General features: G+C 32.1%; 2 protein-coding genes across 8 annotated transcripts; one reads left to right on the forward strand and one right to left on the reverse strand.

Annotated features, from left to right (window-relative positions):
* Window positions 1–13: 13 nt before the first annotated feature.
* On the reverse strand, window positions 14–25,238 carry LOC116777603 (phosphatidylinositol 4-kinase alpha). 6 transcript variants are annotated; one of them, XM_061526531.1, is made up of 39 exons: window positions 25,045–25,238; window positions 23,746–23,956; window positions 17,847–18,568; window positions 17,658–17,771; window positions 17,081–17,258; window positions 16,877–16,930; window positions 16,508–16,608; window positions 16,085–16,235; window positions 15,460–15,655; window positions 15,230–15,340; window positions 14,934–15,107; window positions 14,499–14,709; window positions 13,844–13,955; window positions 13,642–13,653; window positions 11,951–12,224; window positions 11,618–11,719; window positions 11,274–11,475; window positions 10,923–11,060; window positions 10,697–10,801; window positions 10,149–10,340; window positions 9,364–9,706; window positions 8,948–9,148; window positions 8,599–8,731; window positions 8,301–8,375; window positions 7,556–7,785; window positions 7,103–7,230; window positions 6,549–6,692; window positions 5,973–6,154; window positions 5,618–5,747; window positions 5,176–5,355; window positions 4,871–4,991; window positions 4,220–4,407; window positions 3,821–3,887; window positions 3,307–3,428; window positions 2,565–2,753; window positions 2,278–2,400; window positions 1,942–2,065; window positions 1,627–1,786; window positions 14–1,489 (listed from the first exon to the last, which is right to left on the reverse strand). In XM_061526531.1, the coding sequence occupies exons 1-39, from the start codon at window positions 25,126–25,128 to the stop codon at window positions 1,264–1,266; spliced, it is 6,510 nt and encodes a 2,169-aa protein (XP_061382515.1). In that variant the 5' UTR covers window positions 25,129–25,238; the 3' UTR covers window positions 14–1,263. The 6 variants fall into 6 exon arrangements, with proteins under 6 accessions (XP_061382515.1, XP_032527135.2, XP_032527137.2 ...); XM_032671244.2 differs by having other exon boundaries at window positions 4,220–4,410; XM_032671246.2 differs by lacking the exon at window positions 16,877–16,930 and having other exon boundaries at window positions 4,220–4,410.
* LOC116777606 (uncharacterized) lies at window positions 18,946–20,802 on the forward strand. 2 transcript variants are annotated; one of them, XM_061526534.1, is made up of 6 exons: window positions 18,946–19,103; window positions 19,179–19,203; window positions 19,405–19,440; window positions 19,969–20,058; window positions 20,424–20,456; window positions 20,612–20,802. In XM_061526534.1, exons 1-6 carry the CDS (start codon window positions 19,053–19,055, stop codon window positions 20,686–20,688), a joined length of 312 nt encoding a protein of 103 aa, XP_061382518.1. In that variant the 5' UTR covers window positions 18,946–19,052; the 3' UTR covers window positions 20,689–20,802. The 2 variants fall into 2 exon arrangements, with proteins under 2 accessions (XP_061382518.1, XP_032527143.2); XM_032671252.2 differs by lacking the exon at window positions 20,424–20,456 and having other exon boundaries at window positions 18,947–19,103.
* Window positions 25,239–25,595: the final 357 nt, after the last annotated feature.

The raw sequence follows: 25,595 nt of genomic DNA on the forward strand, positions 1-25,595 counted from the left end.
AATGAAACGCGAATACCTTTACCATATAATTTAATTCCAACAACAAGATACTATGAAAGAACTCTGAAACATTAGTTATTTGAAAATTTTACATGAAAAGTTGTATTCGTTTAGACATAAATTTGGTTTCATAATAATGGTAACTTCATCAGCTTTTAAGTAACATAATAAATTTATATTAATCATCGAGAAGATTAGCTTAAGTTCGTTAACCCGTCTACCACAATAACATTTCTATTATACAATTACTAGTACATAAATATTTTAAACACGTTTAATAGAATATCAACATGATCAACAACTCGAATGGACAAAATATAACAAATTTCTCTACAAATCACAATAATTTCAACTACATTACAATAAATAGCATACAATATGTACCTGTAAATATTATATAATAATTTTAGCATCTCAAATAACTTTCTTAGTGGCCTGTAAGTTTTCATTGTATATATGTTTTGCACATTAAATAGAATTAGAAGTTCTACAAGAATAGCACATTTAAACATAACTTTGGCTACTTAAAAATCTTTCTTACATCCTATATGAGGAACCTATCCACAATAAATATCCACCATAAAGGCAATAATCTGGCAACATTTCTCAAATACTTTTTTTTTATGATTTAGCAATAAGTACTCGGGCACCAAAATACTTAAAAAAAAACCTCTTCCAAAACCAATTGAAATTTAGTTAACTATACACCTAACCGAAGATTTTTAAGACAACATTTAAAATTTATTTAAAAAAATAAGTCACGGGAAGTTATGTTTAAATTAAAGATTAAGATAGTAATAATTTATAAGGTATAAAATTGTTTTGTTCTAAGGTCACAAATACTGTCTGCTTAATATAATTTATAAACGCGGGAAATGTTAACAATAGAATATTAAAAATATTTTCAATAAATTGTCTAAGAAGACATTTCAAAGTTATTTATTATGTACGATTTTCTTTTTCCTTTTGGGAAGTCATTAAGTAAAGTAGTCAAAATATCTCTACTTCACCATCCCCATCCTTTCTCTACCGGCATCGTTCTCAGAAACATCTCTATTATATAAATAAATTAATTACCACATAATCAACGGATTTTAAAACAATTGAAGTAATGATCAGATATCAAGGAGAAACGAGATTCTGGGAAAAGTACCAAAGCAAAATATAAAAATAATATCAGAAATAGAGAAAGGAAAGTTATTTGTTTCGTTGGTTAAGCGAGAATTTCAAAACAATATATATAGGTTTATGTAACAGACCAATCTAATATGGTATCTGGTTCTGATAATACTGTATCATATCATAGGTCCTGGTTCTGAAGTTGAGGAAGGAGTTCCTTATTATGGATAGCATGTAAGCAGCGGCTTCCTTCTCAGTTGAGTTAGGAGCAAATCTTGATCTCAATTGTCGAATTGTCTGCCCTCTAAAACACGGCAGGCCAGTGTCCAGCATCAGCGATACTATAGATATTATCGCTTCTTGATAGGGCCTGTAATTATATTAAAAAGAAATGATTCGAGAATAACTGTCAAATTTATTAAATTCAAGGTGATTTAACAGGTATTGTTTTGATATATTTTCTTTGCCATAATTATTCTATTGTAGATAAATAAAATTCAAACTCACCTGACAGCTAGGAAGGCTTGCACGCACAGTTCACAGAACCACCTGAAGGGCGGCGCCTCCATTTTACCACCCATCACCATCACCATCTCATCCGTTAACTTAATATCCGGTTCAAAACCGAGGTTACCACCCGGGGATGATTCGAACATGAAGCCGAAATCTAAAAATTAATCAGACAAAATATTTTATTTACAAATGGCTACATTTAAGATATTTAAAAAAAAAATATCAATAATGTAAATTTGGCGATAAGTATACACTGGAATAATATATTAACTTGTATAAATTTTTTGATATGTTAATTAATTAAATAACCTATATGTATAATATGTCCGTCTGTATCCAACATAATGTTTCCGTTGTGCCTGTCTTTTATTTGCAACAAGAAGCCGATGACGCTGTAAGCGGCCATTGATGTCACGAAACATCTTCTAGCAGCCTGAAATCAGAATTTCTGGTTACTATGTACTTGAAAGTCGTATATTACGAATAAAGTAATAAGTCTAAATTGAAAAAAATACTAAGTGAACTATTAAATGTTGTGGATTCCATGAATTTAAGCTTTTGACCTTGCTTTGACCCCCATTTAAAATATCATTTATTACTATGGTGACAATTTCTACAGTTTCTGCGCTATATCCTTTGCATTACCTGAAACTCTCTGGTTGTTTCATCCCCATACTTCTTTATGAAGTACTCATACATTCCTATGTCCGTCTGCCTTCCGAGCTGATCACGTGACTTGGCGTTTGGGACACATTCTATCACACCGCACTGTAATTTTTTATTATTATTATATTCAATATCGCTATAGTCATTTTGTTTTATATGACAGAATAACAAACAAGCACAGCGCAGCACAGCACAATATATTGTCTGTGCTTGTTTTATAATCCGTGCTTGGATATTTTTTGTATATTAGTATGTTATATCCGTACCCCTGGTGCTGTAGCGACAACTTTGTAAGGGAACAGATATAGATCGAGGCCGACTTGTTGGAACACGTTCTTGAAGAGCGATATCACTTGCAATGCCAGCATATCCTGTCTGACGTCATCTCCTACTTTGAATATAGCCGCCTGCCACGTCTCCGCTGCTATCGAAGTATATCTATCCTTGCCCTCCTCCTGATACAAAAACAAAGGACGTTTTGACTATAATTTAATTCTGTATTCACTATAGAATATAATATATTATACTATAATCACTTGTTACAACTAAATGTATATTAATTTTATCTTATATAATTTAAGGGGGGATGGAGTAAGGACATCATAGGAATTTAAAAAAAATAACAATTTTTATTTAAGTGGTCCATGCATTGGGGGTGTATGGCTATACAAAAATTTAATTAACAATACTGTTCCAAACAATTCCGACGCCCGAGTCAAGGAATTGTGCACTAATTAATTACGTATGAACATAAGCCATGACATGAGGACATGACAAAAGACAGAAAGAAAGAGAGAACATAAGCCAAACTCTGTTTCCGATACCAAAAAATTTCAACCTAATCATGCCATCGTATTTTAATATTCAGCTTTATAGCAAATAAATGGGTTTACAAATAATTTTAATTATCTGTCATAAACTGATTTACAGAGAAAATCTATTGTAAATCACGAAAAAGCAATAAACATGAATGCATACTAATTTCATATAAATAAATTTTTTACTTACAGCCGGAAGTTCCTCCCCGGAAGCTATGGCCATGGCGACGGCTTCCATCTCGGAGATTCCGTATTTGCGTACACGGAAACGAGCTAGGTATGGGGCCTTAGCTGCACTTTGCATAGGCGTTCCTGTGAATTCACCAGCATTTTTTGGTAATGCAGTTTATTATATGCGAGTACCTAACATACAACCTACCTCTAACCTTTATTATTAATCTTACAGAATACTGACGCAAAAATTTTTTTTTTGTTTTTTTCTACCCTCTGATCTCAACTAATACGTCACTAAATGGAAAGGTTACACTATTTAAACGACATTACAGGACACTTCGGCAGCATTAATTTTGTTTTAAATGTAATATATTTCGAAAAAAAAAATATGCAAAATTATACCAAACAATATTTACTAACTATTTAGCTACCGTTTGTATCGTTACAAAATTTTAATATAGCTATAGAGTAAAGTAATAATTATAATAATGTTATTATATATAATATGTTATTTTCTTATGGTAACGTACCACTTTTGTAGTCAATGTCCAACACCATGGAATCGGGGTTCGAAGGCAGATAGCAACCGGGTTGGACCTGGAACGTTAATTAAGTTAATATATATATATTAATCAATCCTTATTTACGTTCTCTTAAAATTCTAATAGATTCTAATCACATGATAGCCTTTCAAATATAAGTTCGGAAACCAATTAGTTACGTACGTTCTACACACGTTGGTATATTTTTTCAATATTATCTAAATTTAAGCCCATTCGTTTTTGAATAAAGCGTTACTTTTTAAATAAGAACAATTTTTTTTGTATCATTTTTTAATGAATATTATATGTAATGAATTGCTTGTTTTAACTAATATGGCATTGATGCAAACAAACTGGGGGACTTTTAATAGCGTTAGTATTGAATACCTTCACATTCTTCAATGCCTCCAAACAGGCTCTTTTCCTCTCAGCTCCCTTTGGGTAGGGTCTTATGATGCCGCTGATGTTTGTGATCTGTCCGAAGAAATCAAACTCACGCTCGTAGAAAGCCTTGGCTGGTCCAGACAGTGTGTCCACTATGCACTTGGTTAGATTCTCAAGGATGTCGAATAACGCTGCTAGCGAAAAATGCTCGGTTATAAGGTTATTCCTCAAATACCTCAAAAACGCTAGCCATTAGCTGTCAACTATTGCTACACATAGATAGATATTAAAGGGGCATGATAGATGTATTCTTATTACGTACTGGCCAGTGTTATTATACATATCTGTTTTTCTGTGATTCGTTTTATAGCAAGCTTAATATTCCATTTTTAAAAACTAAATATTTTTTTGCCACATTAACAATAGGTTAAAGGTTACGTTGTACAGTCTTTTATATGTAATTTTGTTTTGCATATGTAAAATAACATAAAAGTACTTTAACGTTGTCCCTTAAAACCGTCTGTATAAATTTTGATTCTGCTTTATTTATAGCATTAGGGTAATTTTAAGAAAAATTGGGTCAAGAATGGATCTTCGTCAAATTGATGTCAGCAAGCAAGATACCAAAGACCAGCTCATAAAAAATATACTCACTGTCTTTATTATGCATTTCTTCATCGGTGTACATGTTGGTGTGCATGTTCCAGATGAGCTGGTGGGCTACAACTTGAGAGTTCTTGGCGAGAGATTTTATCAGTTCCGCCACGTAGCCCATCTGTAATGTCATAGTTATGTGTCAATATACCAAGTTATATAAAACAATGTACACTGTAAGTGAGATATTTGTTTGATCCGAAGTAATTCGTAATCAGTATTTAAGAATTATTGAATAAAAATGATACATACTTGAGATTGTAGCAACATAATGGTTTTACTAAGTGCATTTGATTCTTACTGACCGTGTCATGTCTGAGCGCCTGCACCAGCTGCGGGATATACAGCAGGACGGCGGACGGAGGGTAGGATGTGAGCGTCGCGACAGCCGTTTGCGCCGATAGAGGATGCGGCGGATACTGACGGCTGAAGTACGACAACGCCTCCACCGGAGACACGCGCGCCCACGTCACCATATGCACCAACTGTAATAAATTAATGTTCTTAATTCAAACTTATTTTCTTTTTAATATAACTGGTCAGCGTTAAAAGATAGTTGATGTAAATCATAGGTTTTATATGTAATATATATGTGAGAAAAAAAAAATTAATAGTATATTATGCGAAGTTTTCTTTAAAATGGGTATTAAATTAAGTTAGCTGATAGGACGATTGTTCTTATAGGGTGTTAAAAAAAAAGGTTGCTGAAGACTATATAAGTAAATCTTTAATAAAATAATTACTAACTTCATGTGCGTCATTGAGTAGTGTCTCCGTAGTAACCAGATACTTCAGAGCCTGTGGCACGTGACATACAGCTGTTGGATTTAATTGCACTTTACGCTTAATCTCAGCAACGATACCATCGTTTTTCAATCTGAAAATACATTTAATCTAATCAAAAATATATCTAAATTACTATAAAAAAAATCAATAATAGTTTTCAGTAATAGCTGTTCGTTATAGTGTTACATTTAGTTCTTAAAGAGATGTTAAATGACATTCAAAAAATTCATTTTTTTTTTCATATGTATTTATAATAAAATATGAAAAGCTGGCAACATAACTATAAAACGTATTAACAAAATCTCAAATTACAGACCTCTCAGGTAAGAATACAGCCAACGTGGGACTTATATCCCAGGCTAGCTTTGCGTAATCCCTCCATATTTTATCAGCGTTTGGTTTTGATCGCCACGTTGCTATATTGTCTTCACCTGGTATCGCCTGCTCCGGTCTGCCGTGAGGATTGTGCCACGTCACTAGGAACTCAATTTCCACGGCCTAAGCGACGTCCAAAATATGTACACATTTTATCTTCTTAATTCAATTTTATCACACACAATATATAACCTTTTTGCACTCTTCACCAATGCAATGCGTCTACAGACTAAACATAAAGTGACTAGGGTTTCATTCATACATTCACATTGATACTATAATATGAGACAAGACTTACGAACAAAGAAATTACATACTAATAGTAAGGTTTATGAACTACAGATGTTAAATATTTAAAAATACTGGAAATATTCCGTACCAGTATAAAAGCTGGTCCATTCATTTAGAAAAAAAAATTAAGACCAAAGAAATGACGTCATTAAATTGAAAATTAATAAAATCGAAAAAGCTGACATTATACAGATTAGACATATACGGGAATAGAACCAAAACTCACCATGAGCTCTAAGATGAGATTTCGTTTCCGGACGTAATCCTTAACGAACGGGTCTTGATTTTTTGGTGGTTTTACGCTTCTGTTGGATCTCTTACCAGCAATACTGCCAGCCCCGCTACTGATGGTTGTCGTTGACATCGGCACCTTACAAATTATAAGGACATTATATATTATACATAGCACTGATTGAATTATATATACATAGTTTTATAATATCAATATACATTACTTTTCTTATACTAAAACAATATTTTTATATAAATATGTATGCAGTGTAATTAGCACTAAATCCTTGTTTGGTATATGTACGATATCTTATTAATTTATAGTATTGTTTTGTTAATTATATAGAAAAAATATTGGTACGTAATCACTTAATGATTGAGACGCCTGTTTTAATTTTATTATTGTCATAATGATAAGACCTGTAAACCTTATTTATTGTCTCTGTATATAAAAAGTATGGGCAAACCAGGTGAGTCAGTCTTAATAACCGAACCGGGCGAGGATTTATGTATGTAACTGGCTCTATATATATCTATTTCTCGTTTTACCGTATTTATCCAACCGGTTGTCTGTCTGTTGCCGATGTCGCTACTGTTGACGGACGATCTGTTGTCTGTCGGTGAGTTGGATGTGTAGATGCTCTGTTGACTGCTAGGACCCATCACTTCGAAGTCGGCTAAAAAATTACCACAAATAAATCGTACATACTAAACAGGAAATATGCACTTACGTTTCTATGCAACACTGTTTACGTTGTTGTTATAAATATATGAACTTTGGCTGCTTGCAAGCGGGGATGATAATTCTTAGATTTCTTAGATATAAGAAATTTTAATAAAAAAAATATTAACTAAAGAATGTCAGATAAAATAATCTTCCGTAAACCAAATCCACACAATCAATATATCCATGTCAATTTTATTTGATCCTTGTATTAAAGGAATCGACATATATATGCAGATAGTTCGATATAATATATTAATGTAAAAGCAATAACTGACCGCCGATGTCACTGCTCTTCAAATATTTCTTATCCGAGTGCATCAGCTGCCAGAATTTGATGAGAGATATGATGTCCTCTCTTAGAGCACCGGCGCTTTTCGACGGGCACTGCAACCCTCTACAGAAATAGTCCAAGCAAACACTGTAGACGCGCTCACGGAGGATGTTGCGAGCTAACGAACGAGGCAGGATGTCTCCCTGGAGGAGCGACAGTCCACACGATAGGAGCCTGTAATACAAACAGATAAGGATTAATTTTGTATGAACTCAGAGTTTTATGGAAATTTATTAAGATGTGATGTATATAATACGTAGCAACACTTGAGATGAAATAAATTAATGGAATATTTATAGGCACGGTTCGAACTAGCTTTAAACGATACCTATAGCTTGTAGTTGGAAACGAAAAATATCTAAGTTTCTGTTTTTATTTAAAAATAGTTGATAATTTTTTTTAGGTCTCTAATGTTGTTTTTCTATTGGAATGGAAAGGAAAATGACCCAAATGGTTATGATGTAAGATATTTAAATTTTTCAAATACCCAGCCTGTGTCGTCGTATGCAATATAAAGTAGCTTAATATATATAAATTCCAATAACACTCTAAAAGTGTCCTAATACATATATTAACTGTTAAGAGAATTTTTACTAAATGTTACTGTTTTTATTTATTTTGCAGGAAAAAACATATTATATTATATATAATTTATTAGTATATTTTTAAAACATAAATGATATTATTACCTGAATCTGACTCCGGCTGCGTCGACATGCCTATTTATATGGTCCCTTATATCGCCAACTGTTATAGGCAATGATCTGGAATAGTTAAAATGTTTAACAATAAGATTCAAACAAATATGATGTTTTTTATATAATTATTACTGAATATACATTTAAGTACAAGTTACAAGCATTTTTTTTTTTACATTTTGTCTTGACATAAATCTTTATGTAAAAAAACTGAATAGATAAAAAATAGTCTATTAACATTACCTAGTGAGAATATATAAGGAAAGTGGGATCATAAAATATTTCTCACCTATGAAGCAAGCTGGCTAACATCTCGACCTTCTCTTGGCTGTTGTACTTTGCTGTCTCGGCTACTTCACACAGATACCTCACCCACACCACGTGGGGAGCTATGAATGGCGGACGGGGTTTCAGCTTGGCACCTAGTGTTAAAATATTAAACAATGTATTACTTATATATCACTAATAAAACAAACGAAAAATATTCAAAATAAACAAAGAGAAAATTTAATTGTATAAAAAAACTGACAAAATACACGTTAGGATTCCAAAGTAATAGAGTAACAACGAACAGTCAGAAATAAGATTAATTGATGTTATACACGTATATAAAAATTACTGGGACAAATTTTAATGACCTTCAAAGGCCGCTAGAGGGCTGATTTCGTCGTTTTGTTTCGAGAACAGGCCCATCTTCCTATCAACGGTACACTGCCATGCTGCCAGCACCTCTTGCAGCAGTCTGAGCTCCAGGTCCGGCCGGGAAGTGTTCAGCCACTGCCAGCACTCCACAGCCGTGGTCACAGCGTCCTCAGTGAAGATATCCACTTGGGACCAAGCTGGTAGGTTGTTAAGATTAAGATGGGTTCATTCATATATTATTTATTTTTTGGTTACATAACTATTGATGTCTTCATAGTTCATCTTTAATTGTATATATGTAATATTAATTTACCATACAATTCAATATGTAAGGTTTCTTGATTACCTAATAATCTCAAAAGTGTAATCAAATGACGATTTCGTAATGGTTCGTCATAAAAGAAAACTTTACCAATGCTATGTAGGAGCATCCTGGCGGTAGGCGAAGAACCGGTGGAGTTGGATCTGGCGGTGGGTGAAGATCCAGAGGAAGTGGTTCTTGTGGTGGGTGAGGAACCTGTGGAGGTCGTCCTAGCCGTGGGCGACGAGCCGCTGGATAGGATCCTAGCGGTGGGCGTTGTGCTGGTAGAAGTGTTCCTAGCGTGCACTAGAAGCGCTGCACAGCGCCACAGCGCTGCACGGTGAGCGGTTTCGCTACCACTACTACAAGCCTCTCTCAGCGCTCCGTGAAGCTTAGCTCCAACACGCCAAACAGCTGCTTCTCCACCGCCCTCCGCAATCACAGCGCCTGCGACCTGTGGTAAACGTGAATTTTATTTATAGCTGCTTGTTACTTTATAAAGTGACAAACCAATTCATATAGTAACCTACGTTGCAGCATTTTCATTTTAAATAACCTAGATACCGACTACATAACTATCCGTCGGGATGATTTGTGGATCCAAGCCGTCTGAAGCGCCACCCGAATCAAAAATATATTCAGTAAAATCGGTCCAGCCGCTGAGGAATAGCATGACATACACAGGTGCAGTAGATAAAGATTTACACATACATTATTACAACCAACTCGAATATACAAATGAACAGGTGAAAAAGAGCAAGGAAGCAGACGGCTCGTCTGGTGGGAAATGTTATCCGCTACTAATAGGTATGATTGGAATATGATTAATTGATATCAAACAACACTAAGAACCCTTATTTAGCACACAGACATACTTCTAAACATATTCGAGTTACCTCTCCAGCATATCTGCTCCTCTGAGAAACCACAGCCAGTAGTGCGGCGGAGTCCTGGGTGACGCAGGGCGGACGTTTGTCGAGTGCGGATCTCGGTAGAGGAGCGGACATCCGGTTTAGACCGGGAGCCCCTAGCAATGCCCCCGTAGCCAGGGCCAGACCGCAGTGGTGCCATAATGTAGAGTTTGGGACCTACAGGACCATAACGAGAGTTAGACTACAAATTTTAACTTTTTATAAACTCAATAAATAAATATCAAATACTATTATAGAGAATTTTATTATAAGGAATTGGTATGTCTGGCTCTGAGGTGAATTTTTATAGTGAAAATAATTCGATCGAAGCCTGTGTATGAATTTAATCGTTGGGTAATAGCTAATAGAGTTAATGTATATCTGGTATAAGCACGATATCTTAATGTAAAAAAAAAAATCTTTTGCAACCTAAATGAAACTTGAAACTATATGAAAACTTTGTGTATTATCTCGCTTTGCTGTGTACAAAGATTAGGTAATAAATAGGTAAAAATCATTTTCCAATATATTACCTGATTGAGATATTCCTGCAAGTGTGATCTGGTAGACTGCGGCGCCCACTTCATGGCCTCTTGAACGATGCCGTGACATCTGTCGGCGAAATCCTTAACTATTCCCTATTGAGAACATTATATCATGTAACAAAATTTTATATATTTTTAAACCTAATGTAAGATATGAATATTAATAAGTTAATATATAATTATTTATTTTAATAAGATTGTTCATATTTAGAACCTCGCGTCCTTCTAATGTATCTTGCAATTGCAGTGCGAAATCCGTCCCCGGTACTTTTAACAGCGGCGTTTCTTGATTAGCGTCGAGTTCCAAACTAAAGCTCAGCACTTGGAGAATGTCTAACATGGACCATAGCACCTGGAAGGGATCATAATTATTACACATTGATATTAATTACAATTAATATCAAAAATGTTGACCAGAGCTGTAAAATATTCAACTCTTATCATATTTTTAACATATGTATGTATATCACATAAAACTTTATTTTCTTGGACAGAATTTCATTTGCAAAAAAAAATAGTTCTTTTTTTAAATTTTAAATATTAATTCCAACAGAATTTTAAATACCCGACAATTCCACAACAGATGTGGAAACCTGTCAACCAAACCGGCGAGCCATTTATCAGCAACCCGCCTGATCTGTTTGTGGATGTGATTGAAATTAACCAATAGGAATTGGGCGTGGCTTTCCAGCTCCCTCTCACGGGAATCATCTTTCACTTTTGTAGACATAACGTCTAGAAACTTCTGAAAGACTTTGTCGCCGACGCTAAAAAATAATTATAGTCAACAATTATTAAAGTTAAACAACCCTATATTGTGTAAGCTGGCGCATACAAAATGTACCCATAAATAAAAGGATAATTTGGGCAAATTAAAAGTAATTTGTGACGTAAAACATGTTCACTTACCTGGCAACACATTGCCACATCATACTTTTATCTTTCTGTAGAGCTGAATCGCTTAGATATTCAATTATCGGTTGCAAACTTGGCTCAGGGGAATTAGTTACTCTAAAAAATAAATAAGTGAGTAACCAATGTGAAATAAGAAATTAAGTCTAGAAATGATAAGAGCCCCAGACACACGTAAATAACATTAATAGTCTTTTTGCGTACAATTTTGTAAATATAAGTTTTCAGTGAATATATAGTATTGTTATGTTATTTTTTTTTTTAAAACGACATGCATACGAGGCTTTGAGATAAAATAATTCAGTACATTAAATACAAATAATATCTCACCTCAGGGTTTCCAACCAATACACACTTAGCAAGTACATGCAGGGAGCAAAGGAGAGCTTATTGACTATAACAGTGACATCAGGCTGGTGGTCCAACAGATTTAATATCTGTGTCTTCAGTTCTTGCAATTCGTTCATTGAAACAGAGTCGTTTCTCACAGCTGATGTGTATTGCAATTCCCGCATTTCCGAACGTAAAGACGTTTGCGAGACAAGGAAAGGTGATTTTACTGCTATCTCTTTCACACCCGCATACCATTCCTGGGGCCAGAGTCCTGAGAGAATAATTTAGTTTCATGGAACATTTTTCATTTTATTCCATAAAAAATATATACATATATTATTGTTAAGGTGAATGGTCAAATGTATTTACATACTTACATAAAATATTATTCAAAATAACACACAAATATAAATTTATTTACCTAATCGTTATTCAAAAAAACACTTTGTGTTTATTAAATATATTATTCTTGTGACGGATTACAAAACATTGCAATACCAAGAGCTTTTCAATTACATATCCGCCTTTATCTTGTATCTAAAGGTCACATCTCATGTACAATAAAGTTAAATAAGGAAACAGAATATTTCATTGTTATAATAAAAATATTGAAAGTTAAAAAAATTATGCACAAAATGATTTGATAACACCGGATACTCATGAATAGGAGTGTGATAAATACGAGACTTATTATATGACAATGGAATTTTTATATTTCGTTCTGTTAGTATTGCTACATTTTAAAACTGAGGAGAATTGGATTTATCACTCCTTTAAATTTATTACGGAAATAGATTTGAAGACATTAGATCAAAATTTTACAAAAAAAAAAATTTAATTAATAGATACTAATTGTATGATGAAATATGTGCGAGTTCAGTTGTAATGGTAAAATCGACTTATGTATAATACTATTATAAATAAAATTCATTATGCATAAAACCATCCACCTTAAAATATAAAATAGCTTACTTTCACAAAGCGTATATCGAGACTTTTCACATCCGCGTTTAGCTGTGGCGTTTATACCGATTGGTACAGCCTATCTATACCATAGACCAGAAAAAACCCCACAGAAAACCCGCCAATGTGAAAAAGCCTTACATTTCTTATATATAACTATATACAGTCAATCAAGTCGACGACATGACATTTCAAAACGACATAAATTAGTCACAAAAAAACTGAAATACATAACCAGCGCCATTAACAATTTAAAACCGCTTAAGCAACATAACATTATAACCTACGTAACAACTAACAACGCTTTCTAAGAGGTAAAGAAAAAAAAAAAACAAAAAACAAATAACTACCGTACACGTATCCATTGTACTTTGTTCCGATGAATGAAGATTTTGATATGATGGTATACATATAAATTTTCTATTAGAAAATAAAACGCATGACATGTCCGAAAAATATGTTCAGTTATTAATGAACGAGCAAAAAATATGCCTTCAAGTGTATTGGACAACATTTAGTCACAATTTTATTTGATTCACTGGGATATAAAAGAAAATTGAAAATCTATTGAACAAAAGTTTTCATTTCTTCTTAATGAAATGTTAATTACATTTATTGGAAACGTAAAGTCAAACTAACAGTATTAATTTACATATGCATATAGCATCATATCAAAAACATAAACCAACAAATCAAAAAACATTCTAGAAGCATCTTTTACTCACGCTTTCGCATGGCTATAGGCGTGGCCATAGAAGAAGAGACAAATACATTTCAATACTATATAATACAGTTCATATTCAAATAAAATTAATGTGCTAGATTAAATTGAATTTTAATGTTATCAAATTAGAGTTTATATTCGAGCTATATAAATTGTGTTTTGTATAATAATTATATGGAATTAATTGAAGGTATCATGCTCACCTGATTCCGCAGCTGTGAATCCCATAACAACGCAGTACAACCAAAAGTCCTTAAACAGCTTGTGTAGCCTAGGTTTTGGATTCTTTATTGGTGGCAATCTCTTTACAAGTACCTGCGAGCAAACGATGAATCGACAATAAGGTATGCTGGAATCACTATCAAAGATTTTGCAATTCTTGGTCCTATAACGTTGTACTGATTTTTGATGACGTTTTACAGAAAAATGGATATCGATAGAATTACTACCATTTCTATAAAGTGAAAACAATAATATAACGAAAAAGTTAAACTAGTTAAAAGTGTGTGATATAAAATTACTAAGCTTACAGTTGTAGCAAATATTTTAATATGCTCCATATACCTTACACCGCCACAAAACATACTTTTATGCGACATATTTCAATGATCAGAAACTAAAATTAGAATAACCCCGAAATAACCTAAATAAAAAAATAATATTGAAAAAAATATATATTTTTCCATCTCGTCAATCTTACCGCAATAGATCTATCGAAGCAGCGGATCTATCTATATCCAGAGAACAGGCTATGATTTAATATAATGTCTCCAGTAGGAATCATTTGTGACAAAAGCTCAAAACTTTGTATGAGAACAATTTTTAGAACAAATTTTTCACCTAAGACGTTAAACTCACCGCTATAACGGGTATGAGGACGCCCAAATTGCCAGCGCTGCCGGAAGCCTTCAGAACCGGTGCTGGTGACCTGTCAGTGGCCCTCTCTCCTCCAAGCCCGAGCTGGACGAACAGCTCCAACAACCTGGTCAGCAGCTCTAGCCGAGCCCCTGTCCCCCTTACATTAGCGGCTATATTCGCTAAAGCGTTTAACACCGCCCCGGATACATGCCTATGAATGTATTATATAACAACCTGTCACTAGTCCGATTACATAAAGGGACATACTTTTAAAACAACGACAAAAAGGGAAAATTTACTTCTTTATTCAAAAATTCATCGAAAATATATTGTGGTCCGAGTAGACTAGACTTGCAATATAAGCGAAACTTTCATCACCTCCAAGGCTTATATATGTACAAGTTTTCTAACAACACCTGAACCAAATCCACATACCGATACTGCTTCCTATCATCTGTGTGTTGATATGAAGCGCTAGCGGCTTCAACGGTGATGACGGTAAACATTCTCATAATCTCATCATGAGCCGGACCTTCCGGACTGGCCAGCGCCATACAACCCAATTGATCCACTATGAGGGTGTCCAATGATGACGGAGCTCTGCATAACCTATTTAAAAATTTTATACTAGTACCGCATATATGCATATATCATTGAAAACATAAAGTATGAAAAGGTTTTTATTCTATATTTTTTTTGTATTTTACCATGGAATAAGGAATAATCTTTACCTTTGCTGGAAGAACTGTAGAATTGTATCTGTCGTCTTTGGCGTATCTCTTAAAGCCACGGCGACATGCCCCAACATGATCACTATATTTGTGCTGATGAGTGACGATTCGCTGTGCAAAAAGTTTGTTTTTGTCATAATCAAAGATACCATTAAAAATTGCAAAAACAAACACACAAAATGGCATTGAAATGTCTCTCTTAACACACATATAGAATGTCAAATGCCCACCTGTCGCTAGTTTCAGCTGTGAATAATCTGTTACTGACTGATCCAACAAGAGCTGGTACACAGAAAGGGTCCACTGTAAGCGCTGCCTCTAGAGCGACGCACAAATTCTCTATAGCAGCATCTCGAAGCTTCTCGAAGGGCGTGGACTTCACTGGAAGACCCGTCTCAGTCAGACCTTGATGCTCCTTACCTTGTACTGTGAAAATGAAAAACCTGCTAATATTCTGCTTATCGTGTAATATGTTTATATGGTTTGTAAGATGATGACGAAATTGAAAAAATTACACGTGTTAATGATATGACAACTGAGCAGGAAAATATGAAGTGATTCTGGTGATGGGGTAATCATAGCTTTCTTTTCAAAAGTGTCTTAAGACCATTCTGGTACTACTGTATAGCAATTTCACTAACTTTCAAAGGATAAGGTAACGAACAAAATTTCTAGTTAACGTTAATTAAAAGAATGCTATAGAAATGACATAATATTTCTAAATCAGCTTGCCTTTGGTTTGGCACAGATTATATGCAAAAATCAAGGGCTTACTCATTAATTCTTAATTTTCATTTAGAATTTGCTCAATATTATTTTGTAATAGTTCCATTTTGCTATGAAATAAATACTCACGTGATACTTTCATGTGCTCCTTGCCAGTTTTCTCCAGTTCCAACTTATGCAACTTGAATAGTATAGGCGAGGGTGTAACCAGGAAGTCTCTCAAGCAATATATCGAAGTGTTCGCTATTGTCGGAAATTTCGTCGCTAACTTACCCAATCCCTAAAAACGATGTAACATGTATTAAAATGAAAAGCTTCTAAAAATTTACTATTCATTACTTAAAATATGCTTAACATGGTCCACTGTATGGAATTTTACAAAATAATTGCATATGTAATAGGACAGAATGCGTTGATTTTATTTCATAAAGTATGCGACAATTAAATAAAAGGTTTGAAGGAATAAGCAGATTATTTATTGCGAAAGTCTTAAAAAAAACCTTCATCGGGTAAAAAATATATATTATACATATATGGTAATAGACGAATTACCTCAAGACAGACCATCAGCAGCGGCATGTGAGCCAATATTAATTTGTGGTTATGATTTGAATTTATCTTTTCGGTCAAACGTCCGCAGAGCGAATCAGCACCTGGATCGACAAACAGACACATCAAATATTATATAGAATTAAATTAAATCTTTATACAAAAAAAAAAAAACACCAAAACGCAGAAAAACCTATGCAACTAAATTAATCATGATATTAATATATTTCAAACGCTTGGGATATGATGAGTTAGTTTCTGATAACGATTTAATGAAAAAAAAAAAAACTATTTATTTCGCTTTCGCCTAAAACAAAAACAGTATTCATATTCGTATTAGTCAAAGGGACACTTCAAACTTCACCTTAATACCTATCAATATTGTTAGAGCGTTTATAAGAGCTGGCACGTCATAGTCTTCGTCCACTGTAATGTCATTATAAACATAAAAATTATTATAACCAGAGATATTTAATATTAAAGTTATTATACTGCCATATACTAACTCTAATATAAGTATATATAGCTTCTTTCTTTATTTTTTGTTAACTAAAATATAGCTATAGGATTTCTTACCAGTTTCGTCACCAATGGCCCATACTAGAAGGTCCACACATGCTGAATTTGCCATCACATTAACTTTAAACTTATTGACGGTCGCGAAGTTACTCTCCCGGTCCTCTTTCTCGGAAGCGTCATGATGTCGGCTTTGAAGCTCAGTCTGTCCGCTCAAGAACAGACATTTCACGAATTCCTAACGAAATAAAATCATCAGATCAGATCAGATCCATAATAAACGTAACAAATTCATATCTGGCGTATCAGAACTCGGATGTATCAGTGAATGTATGAGTTACAATGGGGTGAATCTATTTTAATCCACTTGTACATCTATTTACATATATATGTATGTATGTTTTATACAATGAGCACTCATTTACAACATAAATACATACTTGGAATCCATATCTTTTTACCTTTACATGATAAGCCCCCTCAAGTTGTTTGTCAAGTAAAATAAAATCGAAGTTTTTATTACATAAAATAATAATTATTGAATTAATAGATTATATATAATAAATAGGAAAAAGCAAAAAAAAACTTCTATATAATTTATTTATTTACATGTTTATATGGGATAGTGTGAACTCACTTGTACGTCCTTTGTAAACGGTCCAGGCAAATCCTTTTGATGTTGTAAAATATCCCGCAGCAAAGTGACCATTACTAAATTTAATGTCTCAGAAAATGACTTGTATGGGAAAATCTGTAAATATAGAGAAGTCATTATATGTTCCCCTTTAAATCTCACGCCAACAATAAAACCTATTATATGTTATACCTGTATCTGTCCGGAAGCGAAAATATCCTCTGCCTCCTCATCCAAGAACGCTAGAAGATCTTTGGTCAATAGCTTTTTCGCCAACGACAAAATCGACTGTAGATACGTCACGTAGAACTGTACGTTTTGCCTCTTCTCCGGCGACTCCGAGGTTCTCATGTACGCAAACTGATTGTAACTAGATCCGAATTTATGGAAGAAATACGTCGTCGGATCATATGGGACCGAGCTGTAACTATGCAAGGATCGTCTTTTTAATGTCCCACCAGCGCTATCTACAGCATCACTACCATTTTCTACTATAACCTCATTATTGGGATTCAGATTTCCCGATAGAGACCTTGGAATGATTGGGCGGAACTGATTGAACCTCCTCTTCTTATCCAGAGTTGAATACTCAAAGTTCGGTTCGGGTTCCTTTGTTTTTAAAGGACTGCTTGGCTGCGGGAACAATCGGCATAGCAGTGGCGATTCTACTGTAGCGTATCGACCCATAGACCTCGCTAGCCCAATAAAGATTGGTACAGTACTTTTGCACAGCTGAAGTTTAGAGACTGCATTGTAATCTTTACTTTCGTGAAAATTCGTTATGATCTTTGTGAGATTTGACATGAGTTCTATCTGAGCTGTAATTATCTCTTCTCGCAATGCGGGTTGCTTCGTGACGACGTCCGAAAGGAGAGTGTTAAGGCAGAAGCTAAATTTTTCTGACATGGGTATACCTGCAAAAGACGTTTCAGAATCAAAAAAAAAATTACTTTTAAATTGTCCATTTTGTGATACGTTTGTATCTCATTAACTCCTTCAACTTTATTTTATTGACTCCTTCTAATACATACAATAAAAAAATTAGAGAAACAAATTCTAAAACATCCTCTATATTTGGGCAAAAAATATAAAATTCGTACATTTTGGTGATAAAAAACATAACACAAGAGTAAACACTATTGTCACGTTTTTAAATGCCCAATTAAAAACATCCATGTCTATTAATTGTTGTAAAAAAAAAAAACTTGGTAAAATATATAAAATACACATAATTACATATAAAATTACGATGACAAACATGTTCAGCGGCCCATGAAATAATATCTTTTATAACCCTGTGATATTATATAAAAGGCTGGACATTTACAACATTCGTATTGTCTTCTTGACGCGTTTACGGTACTGTGAAGAGTATTTAAAAACAAAAACAAAAAAAAAATGTTTAAAATTCTACTTCTTACTTTGTTATCTGTGATGCTCATTGGAGAAGTAAGTACAGTTTAGAGAACTATATACATATTTTTATTACATATATTTATTTAATAATTTTGCTTGTTATTTCAGTCTCTACAACAAGGGCCACCAGCAGGTAATAATACAACTTTTATACATATTTTTAATTTGGTGTTGTTTTAAAAATTTCACTTCTATAATATCAAGCGCTCTCTTAAATCAAATAAGCAGTTTTTATGAAATAACATATATTAGTATATATTGTAATTAAAATCTTAACGTACGGTCGTTTAAATATTTTATACAAAACTGGACATTATAAAATACATTTCTTTAGGTGGCGGAGGCGCAGGTGGCCAAGGGGGCTTTGGAGGTAAGCGAAATATAAAATTCTAGAAATAAAAACCGTTGCCTCTCACACACATCGAGATGAATTCTCAATAACAAATGTACGTTTAGTGAACACTTGACGCTACTATTTGTATAAATTTATCTGAACTTTCTCTCCGTATGCGGAATTCAATCGGATTAAACTGGGTGGCAACAAAAACATGCAAATTTTCCAAAATATTCCATGATACATAACAATATTCCTTCTACAGAATAAATCACGACGTTGCAAAAAAAAAAAAAAACAATAAATCTTCGAAGAATGTACTAGCTGTTGCTGTAACATTTTTTTTTTTTTTTTTTAGTGGTTAACTTATAATTCAGTATAAAAAGTATTTACTTTTGTTGAATGATTCTATTTAAAGTAGAATTTTATTTAATTTCACAGGTGGATTCGGTTTTCAAGGTTACTTATATTATACACTAGGACAGACATTTCAGCATATTCATTAAGTTCTTTTTTTAAAATTCATCAGAGTTAAATTTGTAAATATACATATATGTTTTACAGCAAGCGCTGGATTTGGTTTTGGGGCTCAAGGGGGAGCAAATGGTGCTGGTGGGGGTAACGCTGGTGCTGGTGCTGGCGCTGGTGGAGAAGGTGGGGCGGACGGTGGAGCAGGGAAATAGATTGTAAACGAAACAATATCTTGTGACAGAAGTTTAATAAATCTATAGAATATAATTAATATTTTTATTTATCTGTTCTCACAAAAGTATAAAATGAGATCAGAGTATAAGTATATATATGGATAAAGAAGATCTGAGTTATTTTAAATAATTTCAGATAAATATGTAAACATGGATGGAGCATTTTAGAAAACCATTTTTCTAAATTTTAACAAAGAATTCAATGTCATTTCAAATATTTGTTAACCTCGTACAAACATATATGTATACAAAAAAATTGTATAAAATATTTAAAAAAAAAAAAATATGTTTATGCTTTATAAGACTTCTCTTTAGATGGAGGTAGAAATGGAGAGCAGGGTTTTGGAGGTGAGAAAAATATCAAATAAGAAACTTATATATGAATAAGACAGGAGGCTTTTAGAATAAGCTGAAATACTGATCTACTTAGCATATTGATTACGCAAATGGAAAGACTGTACACAGTTTTCTGTAGGTATAATTGTAAATGTCTATTTTTTTAGGTATTGGATTTGCTTTCGGAGCTCAAGCTGGTGGAGGGGCAGGAGCGATGACTGGAAAGATTTGGGGAAGAAAATAGTTTCAACAAAATATTGTTCCGTGACACATGTGGGAGAAAATCTCAAGAATAAAATATTAAAAATTCGCTTGTCCTATAATAATGTGGAAACAATAATATTTATTTTTAAAATTATATTACGAATTTTTTTATGCTTTTTTTTTGGAAAAAAGACAAAATTTAAACCAATCATTTTTATATAACGTGGTGTAACCCTTATTTATCAAAATTATATAAGCCTCTCCCTTCCTCGAAAATGGATTAATATCACATTACTTCAACTATATATGTTTAGATGTGTTAATATAAAAATCTATCACAAATCCCTTTTTTCAATGACTTTATTATAACTAAAGTCATTCATAACCGCAATTTACAAAATGTATGACAATTATTTTTTTTTACAATTAAAAACCAGGCCAATAAAGTTTTTGCATATTTTTTAAATATATTCATACAACTATTTTAATGATAATGATAATAATTTATTCAACATCGCCAAATCACTTAATAACTTAAATACATTTCGCACAAATGGAAAAGGCTAGCAACACTACCAGTCCCAGCATTATCCGATGAGTTTGAATAAGCGTAAATACCTATTACTGTTTCTGATTAAAAAAAAAAAACTCTCAATATAGTGACCAGATAGTCTTATAAGTTTGTAGTCAAAAATCAGTACAGTTAAAAACATGTTACATAATAACTAACACGAATTCATACATTAAGTCAAATACAATTTCGGTTAATCAGATATTTGAATTTTAACAAAAAACACTCGCAATGTTATAGATCATACTGTTACTTAGATAACAAAATTATTTCATTCGCATGCCTATTTTTAATTATGACGCATCTAGAGTACATTAAAATAAAATAATTAGATAGTAAAAAAAAATGAGATCTAAGATTTTCGCGAGTTTTATTCATTTCAACAACCAGAGGTTGCTGCAAAGTAACCGAAACCACGGGAGTATGTAGTTTTTTACAAAAATAAATCACGCGTAGTTTATCCCAAAAATACTAGTTTCATTTAAAAGTAAAAAAAAAAGTATTATATTTATAAAGTTCTAACGTTCTGAAAAAAAAAAACCGAGGCAAAGGTTAGTTTTTTTGTTTCAATGTCAGAAACTAAATGATTTTATAATAACAATATATTTAAAAAAAAAGTTTTATTCCGGATGATTCTTAATATGCAGCCATAATTAAATATTACGTCATATACATATTACACATTTAAAAATTTAAAATATCAAGACTGCAATGAACGATAGATTATATTTGGTATTCCAGAATAAAATATTCCATTGTATATAAAATAATTTTCATTTGCATATTTAAATACCTAATATATTATTCCTAAAATACGTGATTGTAGCAAATATACTAAAAAATATATTATTATAACAATTTTATTTAATTTAATAAGATTAAACATTCGTTTATCACATAATGACTGACTGCATAATGAATAATTTTTTCCTTCATATTGAAACTATTCTATATTATAAAAAATCATATAACTATTTGTTGTATTAAAATTATTACATTCACAAGCGGACATTCGCATAAAAAAAAATATATTCGCAATTACACAGTAGCTACAATAAGAGGTGATATAATTATGAAATGAACAATATAGACAGGAAGTAAAGGAACTTTTTAACAAATTTCAGAACACAAATATCAAATTTAGAGCGATGGTTAGATGAATGCCTGAATATACAATACAACAAGTGTGGTAGGAAAATAGGTTATAAATAACTTAAAATTAATTAAATATATTTATATTTATATATTTATATATATATTTTTAAAACATAATTATATAACTGAAATTTTTAAAACATTCTTTGTGTTGTAACAGGTATTATGAAATCTATTGAATATTTCCATTTTCCATTGCTTTATGCCTAGACAAGGGTGCATGGCATAAAGCCAAGATCATTTCAACCTATAACTACTTAAATGAAGCATATTTTTACTCAATATTTTATTCTTAATAATATGATTTCTGTCCCAGAGAACAGACAGTGTTCTTAGGTATTTTGAAATGCATTTAAAACCATTTAAAAAACATTTATTTTAAAAACATAGCTTTATATATAAAAACAGCATATAAAATTTACGTATACGTAAATATTTTGTGTTTCGTATTTATGATATTGTAAAGAACGTGGATTACAGCAATATGTTGTCGTGTTGTAATAAATGAGTTGTATAGATGGTGTAGTACGTCCAGAATTAGTTGTGGAAACAACTAAGGAGTTAACTTAAACGAATAAACTCATTTGAGATATATTTTTTTTAATATATTAGTTTATATAGCAATGAAATAAATAGAAATTAGTAACGATTCTAGAGCCGATATCATTTTAGCAGTAGTTTATTTTTATTCGCTGTTACCAAACATGAAACAAATCCAAAACAAGGTCATATAAAAATATATATTGTAAAAGAGAACTGACTTCTATAATTTAAAGTACTCAGATTAGTTTTATAACTTAATATGAAGGATTTGTCCCTATTAATGATCTACTTATGAACATGAATATGATAAACGACCTTATAGATGTGATTGCGCAGGGGTCACAAGGCTGGTGAGAAGTCAACCAAAAATCCTTTCCTCAACATTGTAGAGGTAAAATTTGTCTTTATATTAAATTACTGCATGAGTTATAATATTAATACCGTAACTAAGACAGTTCCAGCAATTAGTAATATATAATTTAATAGAATATTCCAAAGTCCAAAAGAGTTTGATTAAAATGGAATTTTAAAATAATGTTTTGTGGGAACGTAATTAATGGGATACATTGAAGTACTTTGAATTCTTTTCTTTTTTTTTTTGGAGATAAATTAAAAAATATATGTTAATAGTAAGAAATTCTTTGTAGTTTGTGTTTAGACAAATTAAGCTATGATGTTAGTGTCCAACAAAGAATTTTCGGTACAATAATTAAATAAATTTTATCAAAGATTTTAATATCATGAATTTGCATATAAAATATATCACCGCAATTAACTAAACCACATTCAGAACTTATACTACTATGAATCATTTAATGAAATACTCACGATCTCCATTCTTCACTCTGCACATTGGCTCTTCAAACTGAGCATTAGTCAAACATTTAAGTACTTTCAAGAAGTATGGCAGCAATTTGTCCTGATGCTGTAAATCACTCTGCAGGAAATATAGTCCAAGAGCTATGCATGCTTCCTGACTGCGAGGTGTTACAGTAAAACTGGTACTGACTTGTGGACATAGCATAAATAAAGTGTTCACCTGAAATTATTAATTTATTTTCAATTAAATAAAGTAGAACCAAAGATAAAATCAATATAGGTTGTGAATCCAACAAGTTTAGAAAGATCCAAACAGAACTATAGAGGAAACTTATTAATAGGAATATAATTGAAATTTATTATTTAATAAATAACAAATGTGTGTTAAAGTGACAAAAATAAAAAAAATTATTGGTCAACATGGCAACAATTGGATGATGACTGGTAGAGATAATTTAAGTACTTGTCAGTGGATAAAATAATAATAATCATATAAAAACCAAATACTAACAAATTAGCTTTGAACATAACCATTGAGTTACATTTACAGTTCATTCACTCTATGCACAAAAAGAAATAGATATAGGCAAAAAGAAATAGAAATAAATTATTAAACAAAAAGGTGTATAAATAATGACCGCTAATATATTTACATTAATGACATAGCTAATATTAGAATTACACAAAATGAGATTTAAAAACCTTGTTAAGAGAAATTAGCTAGAAGGTGACATCCCAAAGAACAAAAATAAATAATAATATAAAAATGCAATAACTTTTTATTTACGTTTTTGCTGTACTTCTTAAGTGTGGTTTATAATATTACTATTAAATTATAAAATTTTATCAGAATAATTAATAATTAGTATATTTGTTTGATGTGAATATTTTTGAATAACAAATAATAAAGGATGAATATCAAAGTCACATGTTGGGTAGTAATTGTGTTTATACTGTTCTATAACTCTACATCATAATCTAGTGAAGTTTTCAATCTAAATAACAATAAAATATTATTTAGTTGTTGTATTTTTTTTACAGTTTTACAGATATTTTTATTAAACTAAACTGAAATACATTTGCATATTGTAATACGAAAACTTAACCTTGAATACGAAAAAAATAATAATCAGCTTATGTCATTGAGAGATATCATGTTTAACTGTTGGCAAAATATTAGAACTTGTACTTTGTGAGTCGTAAAATATGGCTGCAACATTAATTAGCTTTCGAAGTGACGTAATTTACGATAATTTCATAAGGCCAAGCAATAATAAACAAGATTACATTGGATGTTTTGTAACCAACCTTTTCCCAGGGAGTAGGATCGATGCAAGACAGACATCGTGCCAAATGTTGGACCGTTTGCTTGTAAAAGTCGTTTTCGTCCATTGTTAGCTTTTATTTTCTTTCAAAGTAATACATTTTTTAATTAATAATTAGAAAAGTATTCGACTCTCGATCACCATTCACTATTGTATCATTACTCATTGGAGTTCTCAATTTTGACAGCTCGCAATTAACATTTGACAGTTCGTCAATAAAGCCTTTTATATATCGTGATACAGATTAAATAATGTATGAATTTTTAAAATTAATTTTATATAAAATATTTATGTATATTTTAGATCCAGCCTCAAATATTATTAAAACTGTACTTGTTTTTAATCGTACATATGTATTGATTTACTGGTTAAGTTTAATTTTAACAGCGATTCCAATGATTTGCAAGTATTAGGTCATGTTTTATGTTCATAGATTAAATATTAATTCTAAAATGTATATTTTTTTATGTACTGCACAATTGTAAAGCTTCATGAATTTTTTCTCCTCTCTACCGTAGAAACTATTAGTATAGA

The sequence above is a fragment of the Danaus plexippus genome, chromosome Z (genome assembly GCF_018135715.1).
Source record: "Danaus plexippus chromosome Z, MEX_DaPlex, whole genome shotgun sequence".
In the NCBI taxonomy this organism is placed as follows: domain Eukaryota; kingdom Metazoa; phylum Arthropoda; class Insecta; order Lepidoptera; family Nymphalidae; genus Danaus; species Danaus plexippus.

What these genes read in the sequence shown, in the direction of transcription:
- LOC116777606 (XM_061526534.1), top strand. Translation starts at nt 19,053, where the DNA reads ATGTTTAAAATTCTACTTCTTACTTTGTTATCTGTGATGCTCATTGGA. An exon ending in CTGTGATGCTCATTGGAGAA is followed by an intron (nt 19,104 to 19,178) that starts GTAAGTACAGTT and finishes TTGTTATTTCAG; the next exon opens with TCTCTACAACAAGGGCCACC. An exon ending in TGGAGAGCAGGGTTTTGGAG is followed by an intron (nt 20,457 to 20,611) that starts GTGAGAAAAATA and finishes CTATTTTTTTAG; the next exon opens with GTATTGGATTTGCTTTCGGA.
- LOC116777603 (XM_032671244.2), bottom strand. Translation starts at nt 25,128, where the DNA reads ATGGACGAAAACGACTTTTACAAGCAAACGGTCCAACATTTGGCACGA. An exon ending in GGAGCAGATATGCTGGAGAG is followed by an intron (nt 9,707 to 10,148) that starts GTAACTCGAATA and finishes CGTTTACCACAG; the next exon opens with GTCGCAGGCGCTGTGATTGC. An exon ending in GATGCTCCTACATAGCATTG is followed by an intron (nt 9,149 to 9,363) that starts GTAAAGTTTTCT and finishes ACAACCTACCAG; the next exon opens with CTTGGTCCCAAGTGGATATC.